Source organism: Elephantulus edwardii, unplaced genomic scaffold (genome assembly GCF_000299155.1).
Source record: "Elephantulus edwardii isolate Elephantulus edwardi_28Jun2011 unplaced genomic scaffold, EleEdw1.0 scaffold00172, whole genome shotgun sequence".
Classification (NCBI taxonomy): Eukaryota; Metazoa; Chordata; class Mammalia; order Macroscelidea; family Macroscelididae; genus Elephantulus; species Elephantulus edwardii.
This window is the reverse complement of record NW_006399922.1, coordinates 6,010,465-6,023,251: the sequence shown is the minus strand read 5'-3', so window position 1 is coordinate 6,023,251 and position 12,787 is coordinate 6,010,465. Positions and strand designations below refer to the sequence as shown.

Genomic DNA, 12,787 nt, shown 5'->3' with positions numbered 1-12,787 from the left:
ATGCCGCGGGGCTGTCGCTAGCGCTGCGGGCGCGGGAGGCGGAGCGGGCGCCGCGGCACCTCGCCGGCCCCTCCCTGCTGCCTGGTGCTACTCGCCCCTCGAGGCCCGGCCGCAGTCTGGAGGGCGCGCGGCTCACCCACTTCAGCCGGGTGAGTATTCTCCGCCGCGCACAGAGGTTGAGGAGGCTGGTGCGGAGCAGGGACTCGAGGAGGGGTGGGGCAAGAGGACAGGTGGCGGGTCCCGCAGGAAGACAGGGCCCGGCGTGGGGGCAGAAGGGTATGACCTCTTGGGAACCGCTCGAGCACGGAATTTGGGAGGTGGTGTCACCAGGCCTACTGGACAATTCTCCTTTGCCTCTGTAGAGATCGCCAGAGGATCAGAAATGACCGAGTCTGGCTGTCAGGGCGGCAGGGACCCCGACTGTGCTCGGCCCAGCGCTGCCAACTTGAGAAAGCCCCTGGGCGCATCCTCGCTTCTCGGGACATTTGGGATTGTCTGTGGACCTTTGGCGCTGGCTTCGAGAAGTCGTTAGGACACCTCACCTCCGTGCCCGAGGGTGGCGCGGCTCTCGGGTGGGCCCAGACCCTGCCTCCCCAAGGGCCGCGTGCTCGGCGCCCGGGATCTCGCTGCCCGTGGCTGCCGGGAGTGCAGGCAGACTGTCCGTAAGGAGACGTCTGTGCAAATGATTCTGTCACGTGTTAAAAAGTGAATCCCGATAAGAAAGTGCTCTTGGCGCTGCGTTCCTTGAGAAACCGAAATTTCGCCCACTGAAGTCGTCCTTATCAGTGGGAGGTTGGACTTGGTAGGAAACTGTCCCTTAGGCAGAACTGAAAGCGCGTAATCTCCTTGTAACATATTTAATCGCTAGAGCAGTGTGAAGGAATAAAGCGCAGGGCTCGTGGGGCGGGGACGTTTGGCGAGTTGTTCCAAGTAAACCAGTGATAATGGATTGATTGGTTTGGACAGGCTCTCTGGCTCGAGGGGGGCTTAAAGCCGCGTTTGTAAAGAAAATATTGGAGAGAGACTGGTTCAATTATATATCGCGCCCCGAGCCTCATTTCGTGTTCAGTTTAACAACCATGAAAGTTAAAGGGCTTTTCTCGCCTTTTATTTTCTTGCATGCATTTTCAAAGATCTCATTAAAGTACATTTATCAAAGTCTTAACATATGCCCGCAGGGTCTTGTACAATAAGTCTAATTAATAGAAAGAGAAATCCTAATTTCTATTTCATTTATGCCTTCCGGAGATACTTGCTTTAAAAAAAAAAAAAAAAAAGACAGTGTCTGTTTTGCTGGTTCGTGGTTACACAAATGCCGGGTCCTGCTCCTACTGTTAAGTATTCCATGGCCTCCAGGCCTCATCCCAACATGACTTCTTTGCTGGCTTCCAAGGTTGGAGAATTTGGGGGGGTGGGGGGTGGCCTTTCCGAGAAACAGAATTCTGGGCCTGGAAAACAGATTAGCTGCCTTCTAGTGAACTGGAAGGGCAAAATATTTGGCAGACGCACACTCGTTCTTTCCTTCCTAGGGCAATATTAAGAGCAAAGACCACAATAGTGACAAAAAGAGAAGAAAACCCAGATAGCCTTTACTCCTCACTAGTCCCCTCTTTCTGGCCCATTTGTTCAATGCCTGTGGGTGTATCCTGTCGGAGATCAGCCCAGCCATCTTAATTACTCAGACTTGTATTGAACAGTTTAAGACACCCCAACTCTGTTGCCATTGGACAGAAGGATTTGCAAGTTGGCACTGGGTTCCACCTGAGACAGGCCTAACGTTCCGGTTTTTTTGCTCAGGAAACACTCCTGTGTGCGGTGATATGTCCGAGCCACACTTCCGAAATTCCTTTACCTGGGACATCAAAACCAATACCTTGCTGTCAGTCCCTGTTCTCCATCCTTGGACTTTCCAGGCTGATTTAAAGGTGGGTGTGTCTAAAGTGGGCATCTTCGTAACCATACACAGGCGCCAAATTGAGTGATTTTGCCCCTTCCTTGCTGATTTTGAGGACATGACACTCTCAGAGTCTCCAATTCAAGATAAAAAATAAACCTTCCTCTTGTGACAAAACCTTTGTATTTGTACAGTGCGCAAAAAGGTGCAATGCTCTTTGTTTCAGGAGTAAATGAGGACAAATATGTACACCTTGGTGCCTAACCAGACAATAGACTAATTTACTTGAAGGTTTTTATCTAAGATGGGATATGTGGAGCTCAGAGCTCACTTGTGTATGAGGATGGAGTTTCTTTTCAATCTTTTTAAATTCCAAAATAAAGAGGAAAAGAAATAAAGTAAAATAAATTATTCTTTACAAATAAAGGGACAAAACCATATATTTTTAGTTCTTGGAAATGTTTATGTGGGTGAAGAGAACAAGGGGTGCCATCTTGGGCTGTGAAATCTTTGGGCTCCTCAAGGCCTCTCTCACCTTTTAAGCTTTCCCCAATCCCACCCATTGATCTTTTTCTGTCCTAAATGCCCCTGAAGGACATACTAGTCCAGCAAGCTTTTATTAGCCTGAAAAGGGACAAATGTAAGCAGGATAACTTCCAAGAGGTCCTCAAAGCCTGGAGAAGAGGTGGTGTGGAGGTGCTGGCCCCCAGGACACTGACTTCACCTACAGGGATGCACTGAGCAGAGAAGCTCCATACTTGAATTCTGCAAGGTTTTCCCCCACTTTCCCAAGGTACCTCTTTTCTCACTTTGTTTGCTGCCTTTTATAGCTCACACACATACTTAAAGAGGTGGCATAGTCTAGGACACATCAGAAGAGAAACCCACATTTGAGCTACCTGGGAAAGTAAATAGAGCCTTCTTGGAAGGCAACTTGTCCTGGAATGGAGCCACTTAGCCTGTGTATCTTCCCCCTGACCTCTGGGCAATTGTTACCTCCCCAGCACCCTTCCTTCAATCTGTTCTCCAACGAAGCACAGGTCTCTAATGCAAGAGAGAGGTTCTCCCTACTCCATGGGGCCTGTAGCTCCCCAAAGCTGAGAATAAAGACAAAGGTACCAGTGAAGAGATGCATAATGCTGCCACAACAAAAATATTACACAGATCTCAGATCCAGAGCACAAGCTTGCATCCTCCACTCATTTGTGGGGGACGAAGAAAGACCATGAAAGCCCAGTTCAAAGCCCAAAAAGAATTTGACATTGGACAGAGGATATGAACCTGGTTGCAAGATAAGCCCTGGGAAAAAATTACTGAAATATCCCAAACTGAGAGGACTAAGATGAGGATTAGTAAAGCTGCAACTGTGCAAGTAAACACTGATCCTTTTCTAACCTGACAGCAAGCATGCAGGTTTGGGGACAAGCAGGGTCTTAATAGCCTGCAGAATTAAGAAAGCTCAATTCACAGCGAGGGTGCCAGAGAGTGCATTTGGCACCTAGCCCCCTAGCTCTTCCATCCCCCAAGATCAGGGTGACTTGGAGGCATCTTCTGGGTACTGCACTTGTATCCCACCATGAGCTGAACCTGCACTAGCTTCCAGACATCCTCTGATGCTCCTCAGGGACTTGTACTTCACCATCTTCCTCTAACTAGCCCATTTTCATCCCCTCAGTTGCGGGCTTCCCAACACATTTTCAGTTGCAAATTTCAGCACTTTGGACGACGGAACCAAAAGGATGGCAAAGCTAAGGAGACCCCAGAGGTCCACTGAGAGATGCTGAGCTAGGGAGAAGGCCAGACCAAGGCTCCCTTCAACCCTCTCCCTGCCCCAGTACAGAGCTGGAAAAGTGAGGGCTCCGAAGGGGCTTGTGTTGCTCAGCAGGTGCTCAGAGGCACTATTTGAGCTGAGGTGAGGAGGGGTTTCTGCCAGTTGAGACCAAAGGTCAGGGGCTGATGTAACCCCACCTTTGTAGACTGAGCTGAACCTCTCCTCAACAAATCTGTTAGCAACACCCTCTCAAAGGAAAACAACTTATTTTCTGTGGTGGTGGGAACCTCATGGGCTTCCTTCCAGGAGTGAAAGGGAAGTATGGGCATGGCAATCAGGGTCTGGGAAGAAAAGCCCTCTGTGCTTGGAGAAAAGGGGGGAAAAAACTGGAAATCGTGACTCCACAGTGAGGAAGGCTTTCTGGGGCTGTCTAGAAGGCAGCCTTTCCCTTTGGGGAACCCTGTGAATATTGGAAAGGAAATATTTCTTTCCAGAGAACTCCTTTATCACTGGACCCAAGAACTGACTTGGCTCAAACAGAGCCCATTCAGGCCGCATCCCTAGGACTTGCCCTGGTCTCAAGTAATAACTGTCCCTACCCCTAGACAGAAGGATAAGAGAAAGGACCCCACAAAGGGGTCTTTTCTGCAACACTTAAAGGAAAAAATTTTCTATTTAGTAGCTAGATACCAATAGTCCGCACAGGTTCGTCTTCTATTCCTGTCCCTGCCAAACGGAGCATTTCCAATTTCTGACAGGCAGGGCCTTCAGCGTGAGAGGGGGAGCGACTGAGAAAGACAGGAAAGAGAGAGGAAGGGACTGAAAAGTAATGGGTTCGAATAACGACTCAAGTTTCCAATTCTTTCAGAGGAAGGGGGGAAGGGTAGGGAGAAAAGAGAAAATAAAAAAGTAGGAGGAAAAAGAGGAATGGGGAATGCTGACATGAAGGAGTTTCCTTAATATTGTGGACGGATTCAGAAATGAATGAAGAGATAGTCCATTGAAAAGGGTTGAATGCCATGACAACTAGGAACAACCTTAGATTTATTCCAAACAGTTAGGACACATTGAAAGAGAGCGTCAATCATGCATTATTTCACCACTGAAATAAATGCAAAAACCGAGCTGGGACAAAGGCTTCCAACGGGAGCGGGACATTTGTCTACATTTCGCTCATTGTCCGCAGCTTAGCAATCGGTTTGTATTTGTGTTTGCCCGGGTCCGACCACCCAGGACGCGCCGCCGAGGGGCTCACTCTAACCTGAGCCATTGTCACCCACGTCACATACTGGGGGTGAGGGAGGCAGCGAGAGCTGCAGCAAGTCGCCGAGCAGCTCGGGAAGTATCCTCACCGGGCACAAGCAGCCTGGGCTATGACCGCAGCTGCGTGCGAGGACGGAGCGCCCTGTGCTCCCCTTGCAGGGCACGGGGCAGCCGGGTCATGGGGAGGGGCGGAGTGGGTGACCAGACCCCACAGGCGACCGCCTCAGTCCTCCCTGCTCCCGCAGAGAGTCTGTGCCTCAGCCAGCACCAGGTAGCAACTTCCCCGTGGAAAATCTGAAAAAGCAGGCGGGAAGCACGGTCCTGCAGACTAGTCCTCTGGGCGCAAGCTTGCTTCTCCACCTGAGAGAAGATGGTTCCAAGCTTCACCCAGGCCGGGAAACAGGGGCGAGTCCTCTGTCGGTGCTCCCGGAGCGTCCAAAAGGAGCCAAAATGAAGGGCCTCGAGTGGGAGAGGAAAGCTCGTCTGTACGCTCGGCCGTGTTCTTTCTCCCTCTCATCTTTAAGCAACTTTTGGGGTCCTGCCACTCTTCCCTTTTAATGGAGAGCAGGAGGGTCGCACGGGGGCAGCAGTCCCCTCCCGCGGACCACAGGCCGCCTGGCTGGAAACCCGCGCGCAGATCCGGTGGCGGCACTGGGTCCCCGGACTCCAAAGTCGAGCACCCCCTTTCCCAGCCTTCGACCAGCCTCGCCAAGCGGAAAGTGAGCTTCGCGTCCGCCTCCGCTGGGGAGAAGTCCAGAGGAGGTGGGAGGAGTTGTTCAAGTAGTGATTTGTGGGGGAATGGGCAGCTGGCGAGGGGGGGGCACCGGTGGGGGCGGCCACAGAACACCTAGGGAAACTCCGGGGCAGACGAAGCCCAGCCTTTGCTGGATCCCAGGCTCTTGCAGCGCTAACCAGAATCAATTACTTCCCTTGTCATTCCTAGTGCTCATCCTTAAGCCTCAACCAAAATATTGACCTAGGAGGCTTACAGAAGTTGGGCTCTTGCCATTTGAACCGGATCTTGTTTACGGAACCACCAGTGATGGGAAGGAGAGATTTCCGCGACTCAGCCTTCGCCCCCTCCCCCTTTCCAAAAGCGCCACAAATCGTCAATTTTCCGGCTTCCTGGGGGCGGGGAGGTGGGACTGGGGGAATGTTGAGGAGGATTTTTCCTCCTCCTGGTTCCGGTGCCCCCGCCACCGCCTTTTTAAAGATTCAATTTGGCTCTTTCTAGTAGGTGGACAGTCAAGCGACGCGGTGGTCCTTTGTATGTAAATACTGGGTTTGGGGTGGGGTTTGTTTTTTTGGTGTGTGTGTTTGTATTTTTTTAAAGGCTTGTGTCGTCTTTGCAATTAATTGACACGTTACACCTCTGATCTTGCTCTGGAGGGCCGCTGGCTGGGAGCACGGAACTACCCCAAACCCACAATTTCACATCTGCAAATACTGTCTTCATCCACTTGACTCCCAAGACCCGCCCACACGTGCCCAACCTTTGCGTTTTTAATATCTTCTACCCTTCCCCCCCCCACCTTCTCTCCCTCTCTGGTTCTCCCTCCCTCTCTCTCCTTCCCTCCCCCCCTTTCTCTTTCCCCCTCGCCCCCCTCCTCCCCAGGTTCGTGAGTGGAGCCCAGCCTTATATGGACTGATCGCTCGGGCAATGGCCCATTTTTTCCTCGCCACCAGCCGCCACCGCGCACGGAGCGGCCGCTGGAGCCCGCGCTGACGCCGCCTTGGCAGCCCTCCTGGAGTTACAGCCAACTCCCCGCCGCGCTCCGCTCAGGCCTCAGGCCGGGACCTCCGGCGGCCAAAGAAGATAGAAGCACTGAACTGGGCTTTATTTCCCCCCGCCCCTCCCCACCCCCGCTTATTTATTTTCTGTTTTTGTTTGTTTGTTTTACAAATAATAACTACCTTAATAATTAAAGTCCTGCCCCTTAATAAACCCCAGTCTTTCTCTCTTGTCCCACTCCCTTGCCCTCCTGGGCTGGGGAGCGGCACAATTGATCAACTTAAGTTATAACTGTCCAGTATAAATTATGTCGTTGACCAACACAAAGACGGGGTTTTCGGTCAAGGATATTTTAGACCTGCCAGACACCAATGATGAGGAGGGCTCAGTGGCGGAAGGGCCAGAAGAAGAGAGCGAAGGGCCTGAGCCAACCAAAAGGGCTGGGCCGCTGGCGCAGAGCGCCCTGGACGCCGTGCAGAGCCTGCCCCTGAAGCATCCCTTCTACGACAGCAGCGACAACCCTTACACGCGCTGGCTGGCCAGCACCGAGAGCCTCCAGTACTCCCGTAAGTAACGACTTCACCTCTCTGCCGCCTCCCCTCCTGTGGCCCCGGCTGGATGCTGGAATGAGGAGAAGGGGCCGGTGGAGGATGTGGGAATTCCTCCATTGCAGGCCTCTAGAAAAATTTGAATGCTCTTTGAATTCCCTCTCTTCTCCTAGCCAAGTCCAGGAAGGAGACTTGGTCTCGGATTTTTTTTTTTTCAACGAAAGGAATTAGGAGAAGACGCGTGTCCTGCAGGGCTGTTAGGGCTATTGGCAGGGTCTGGAGGCCCAGCTGCAGGAAGGGGCGCCTGGATTCTCCCACCTGAGAACCACCCTGGAACGAATCCCGGGTAGGGTTAGGGTCAGAGGGGCATAAGGGGGCCTGGGCGTAGACAGTTTCTCCTACTTCAATGTTTTGTACAGTGAACAGGGTGGCAAGAAAACCTGAAAGTAAAAAAAAAAAAAACCACCAAAAAAAAACCCTTACCCTCCCCCCCCCCAAAAATTCACCCTGCTTTAAATACCAAGCTGATCAATGCTGGGATGGGGGGGGGGTGGAGTGGTTGCTTTTTAATCTGGCCACGTCTCTCTGGAGAGGAAACTCCTTAAGGGGGCTGGATCCTATAACCCAGGAGGATCTCATCCAAGCTCAGCGCAATCAGATCCACACGCACACGGTGCAAATCTCTAGAAACCTGAGTCCCAAGCTCTTTCCCTTCTTTCCGCTTGCGACCCCGACTACTTCAACCCGAGTGGAGGAGGGCATATAGTCTTGGCTAGGTCGCAGGCAACGATGGGCTGGGGGCACAGCTGAGGGTCCGGGAGCAAGTTTGGGACAGGCCATAGGCGACTTTGAGACGCCTGATTCGATTCTCTCCCTCAGTACACGGGCTGACTGCCGGCGCGGCCCCTCAGGACTCGACCTCCAAGTCACCAGAGCCTTCAGCCGACGAGTCACCGGACAATGACAAGGAGACTCCCGGCGGCGGGGGGGATGCTGGCAAGAAGCGGAAGCGAAGAGTTCTCTTCTCCAAGGCGCAGACCTACGAGCTGGAGCGGCGCTTCCGGCAGCAGCGGTACCTGTCGGCGCCGGAGCGCGAGCACCTGGCTAGCCTCATCCGCCTCACGCCCACGCAGGTGAAGATCTGGTTCCAGAATCATCGCTACAAGATGAAACGAGCGCGAGCCGAGAAAGGTATGGAGGTGACGCCTTTGCCCTCGCCACGTCGGGTGGCTGTGCCCGTCTTGGTCAGGGACGGCAAACCGTGCCATGCGCTCAAAGCCCAGGACCTGGCGGCCGCCACTTTCCAGGCGGGCATCCCCTTTTCGGCCTACAGCGCTCAGTCGCTGCAGCACATGCAGTACAATGCGCAATACAGCTCGGCCACCACCCCGCAGTACCCGACAGCGCATCCTCTCGTGCAGGCCCAGCAGTGGACTTGGTGAGCTCCAACCCCACCGCGGCGGCGGCGAGGAGGACTTGTCTTTATGGTTCTTGTCATTCCTCTAGAGTCCCATTGACTCTCATTTCTGGAGAGGAGGTGCCAGTACCTTGCCCAGGCCTCACTAGAGTGGCAGATTCCACCCCTGGTTCCTCTCTGTCCCTTTCGTATTTGAACCTTTGGAGAGGGTTGAACTATTGGCGCTGTTTACAGGATGTTTGAGCAGTTTCGCTTCTTTGCCTCTCCCTGCGGGGACCAAACTGTCTTGGCGTTGTCACTTGAATATGAGAAATCACCACCAACAACACAACACCACCCTTTTCGTGAATTTTGTAAAGTATATTTGTGTGAGTAGCAATATCGTGTCTTCTAAAATGAGTGGAAAGCACTTAGATTATTTCTTTCCTTTATCTTTTTTTTTTAAAAAAAGTATAATTATTTATGGCCATGTAAGTGTTCAGAATACTGGTGACAGATTTTGCTTTTCGTTGTAAATATCGGTGGTGATTGTTGCCAGATGACCTTCAGGACGGCCTGTTTGCCCTCGGAACCCACCCATTCTTCGTGGTTTGTTTTACTTTGAGTGCCCCATTTTCTCTTTATAACTTTTGTTCCGTGCAAATATGTCACATATGAAAGAGGACACCAGGTGTACGTGAGAAGCACCGCCCCTCGCCGGGCCCTCCACCCCAGAACTTGGAGTTCAGCAGTTCCTCGTGGTTTCACAGGAGCTGGAATACTGGCCTTTAAAAAAAAATAATTTTAATAAAAATTCCTGTGTTTAAAAAAAGAAAGAAAGAAACCCCAGTGCGGCGCTCGGGTTTGTCTGACCGTCGCTCTGCGCCTGGGCCGGAGGGTGAGGCCAGGTCGGGCCTCTGTTCCCAAGCCTGACCGATCTCACCCAGGCCCCGGAGGGGAGGGAAGGGCCCAGAGACTGCTGCCCTCAGCCTTGATCATCATCGGAATGCACAGCAGCGGTGAGTCTGAGGGAGGAAAAATGACTTAGAGAAACGCCCAGGCGAGGAGAGGAGGCCCCCCTGGATCACCCAAATCTACGAGTGGCTCCTTCAGCCTGAGAAGCTGTTGAGGCCACTACACTCGATGACTTTCACTTTGTTGCATTTGATTACCTCGCGCTGAGAAGGGGCTGAGGTTGGGGCTTTTTCTGTACTCCTTACTCCTTTGAAAATAAGCGGCCTTGGAGAGGGCGCCGGGTCTTAGTGGGGCGTGAGGTCTATGGGGCGCTAGGCTTTGACCCTGAAGAGGGACTCAGGGACTTGGGCTCGGAGGAAGGAGAGATGTTGCTGTACACTCCTGCCACTCTCAGGGCGGCGCTGATCTGGAAGAACCGCTCCAAAGCAGAGAGCTGCGTTGTGGCATCAGGATCTCCAGGATTGGAGGGCTACCCCCAGAGGAGGGCGGATAGGCCCTTTTCCAGCAGGGAACCTGTTCCTCTCCCTGTTAATCAGTGGGGCAGGCCGCCCTCCACCTGCCCCCTCCCCCAATTTCTGGGTGCTGGGGGCCCGCTTGACAGCAAGAGGAATTGGCTCTGGGGCTTAACAGACTGAGGGATCCCTTTCTTATCCACCTCGCAGATTTCAGAAAATGTCCGAGCTCTGCAGCTCAGAGCTCAGTGTTGAGACTTCCAGAAACTGAAAGTTGCTCCCATTTGAAAATGATATCCCTCTTTCTTCTGGCGGAGTGCTGTTGCACAGGCGAGGCAGAGGCCCCAACCAACTTTCTTGCTCCTTCTAGTATGATGATCAGATTTAATTCAGTATCTAAAGCAAACGTGATTATCTGTGTGCCCAAGTCTGAGCGTTAACAGCACTCAGCAAGACACGCCCAGAATGTGATTACTCAGCACTGCCCTGTCACTGGCCGGCTCCTGGGTAATTTGTAGGCAGGAGAGTCTTTCCAGTATACAGTTAAATGTCCATTCCCATTTCCAGTTCAGGCAGAGGGGTAGGAACATTTTTCCTAAATATTATAAAGACACTTTTTGTTCTCTACAATACGTTGGAGACATTTAGGAGTTTTTCTAACTGTTTTGTAAGGCCAGCGGATTATCCTCAAATTGTTTATTGTGCAATAATCAGATGCCTGGGTGCTGAGCCCCCACACATTTCCATTTGAAGTATTTCCTGTAACCCCCAAAACCCGTTATTGGAAAGGGATTTGAGTAGATTTTGACAGCACCAGGCTGTCAAAATTGAGACTTGAGGGGCCCAAGAACATTTGAAGAAGATACCAGGACTCACGGGCCCCCTACTCTCTCTGGCTTCACGTGAGTGCACAGGAGATGCATTTGGAGCGGTGCTCAGACCACAAGCCTGCAGTCAGCAAGTGGTGGTGGGTGGGAGATCAGGAAAGTGGGCTGTTAGGGCCCGCCTCTCTCTGTCCTTGGGTCCCCAAGAAGTCAATAAAAATGCCCAGAGAGCCTTGTGTGGCCCTAACCCCGAGCCCTGGGAGCGCACCCGGCCTATGGGCCCACTACACAGTCTATCTTAGCCCAATCTACAGCGGGCGGCACAAAACCGCACAATGGGAGAGCCAGGAGCAGGGGATGTTAGAGGCGTGCATATTAAGAGGAGACAGAGAAAGGGGAAGAGGAGAAGGGGCTTGCCTCTACCCTCCCACACACCATTCAGTGTGCTTATTGAGGGCAGTGAATCCCGGAGTCAGGCAGAAGTCTCCTTGGGGTTTTGTTGGGCCTGTCACTGGGTCCCTTTGTCATTCTCAGGCTCCATGCTGGATTCCATATGGCCAGCTGGGCCGAGGGAGCGCGAGGAGGGACCCGCACAAAACCCAAATTGTGTCTGGCTTTCAAACCCTGTATTGTTGTCTGTGAAAGGAAGACGCATTAAAAATTCGTGCTATATCTATTGGGGGGGGTGGAGGATGGGGGGAAAAGCCACCTCTCTTTGATGGCTTCAGAGGACACTTGCCCAGCCTAGGCCCTGTCACACTGTGAGCCGAATCTTTCTCTCTTCCTCTTCCCCTCACCTCTCTCTCTCTCTCTCTCTCTCTCTCTCTCTCTCTCTCTCTCTCTGTGTGTGTGTGTGTAAGGGGGCCTGGGAGAAGTGTCTGTTAATCTGCCTCTTCCACCAAATATTGGCAAATATTAGTTCAAATCTTTGGAGCAATAGTCAACCATGTCTAATGCTCAGGTCTGTGTCTGGGATCTGTCCACCTTTAAGCTTTGGTCACTTTGCTTGCTCTGTGCACTGAGAAGTTTCTCTCACAAATGCATTGGATCCAGCAAGGGCTTAAAAGGTGGCTTGTAGTGCCTGAGGTCTGAATAGTGCTCAGTCATTCAGGGCATCAAGGCTCTAGGCTAGATGAACACCCAGTACCCTGGTTCTCCTCTAAACTGATCTCTCAGTGGACCTGCTCTTCCACTAATCTCAAGGAAAGCAAAGCAGCTGAAGGGGTGTTCATGCTTAGGCCCAGCTCCATTTTATTTGTCCCTGATTACAATGTCACTCTCACCTAGCCCAACCCCTCGGTTGGTTACCCGCTTTAGCATTGAAAGGGAGCTCCTTTCATCCATTTTAGGAATGGAAATCGCTCTGGCATGTTAGTGTCAAAGGAAACATCTTCAGAGATCTCCCCCTCCTCAGGTTGAAGGTAAGAGAGACCATCTCTTTGTCATTATGTCCTACATAAATTTGATGGAAAAATTCAACAAGACCTTTCCAAGAAATGTGCCCTTTTAACCTCAACCTAATCAGAGATGAGCTAAGGAAACTCTGGTGGCCTAGTGGCAAGATGCTGCACTGCAATCTCAAAGGCATGTGGTTTGAGTCCACCAGCTGCTCCATTAGAGAAGGATGATCAATCTCCTCCCATAGGATTAACTGCCTCTGAAAACCCACCAGAGGGTCAACTGTGGGTCGGTTCTGACTGGATGGTACACAACAACAAGAAGAAGCAGAGTTGAGAGTTAGTGGATGAGGAGAGTGAGAGAGAATTTGGGTTATGCTTATTCTCCAATAGTTCGGTCAAAACTTCCATAAACACCCCCAAGCAAATAACTAAATTGTGTTAAACAAAAGAATACACGCCAACCACTTTGGAAAGAAAATAACCCAGAAGAGACCCCCTCAACCACACTCTTCTGGCCCTTAATGAGCACAAC

At 51.8% G+C, this 12,787-nt stretch overlaps 1 protein-coding gene across 1 annotated transcript; it reads left to right on the top strand.

The window, feature by feature from the left end:
• Positions 1-6,967: 6,967 nt before the first annotated feature.
• NKX2-2 (NK2 homeobox 2) lies at positions 6,968-8,663 on the top strand. Its single transcript, XM_006895656.1, has 2 exons — positions 6,968-7,226; positions 8,088-8,663. Exons 1-2 carry the CDS (start codon positions 6,968-6,970, stop codon positions 8,648-8,650), a joined length of 822 nt encoding a protein of 273 aa, XP_006895718.1. The 3' UTR covers positions 8,651-8,663.
• Positions 8,664-12,787: the final 4,124 nt, after the last annotated feature.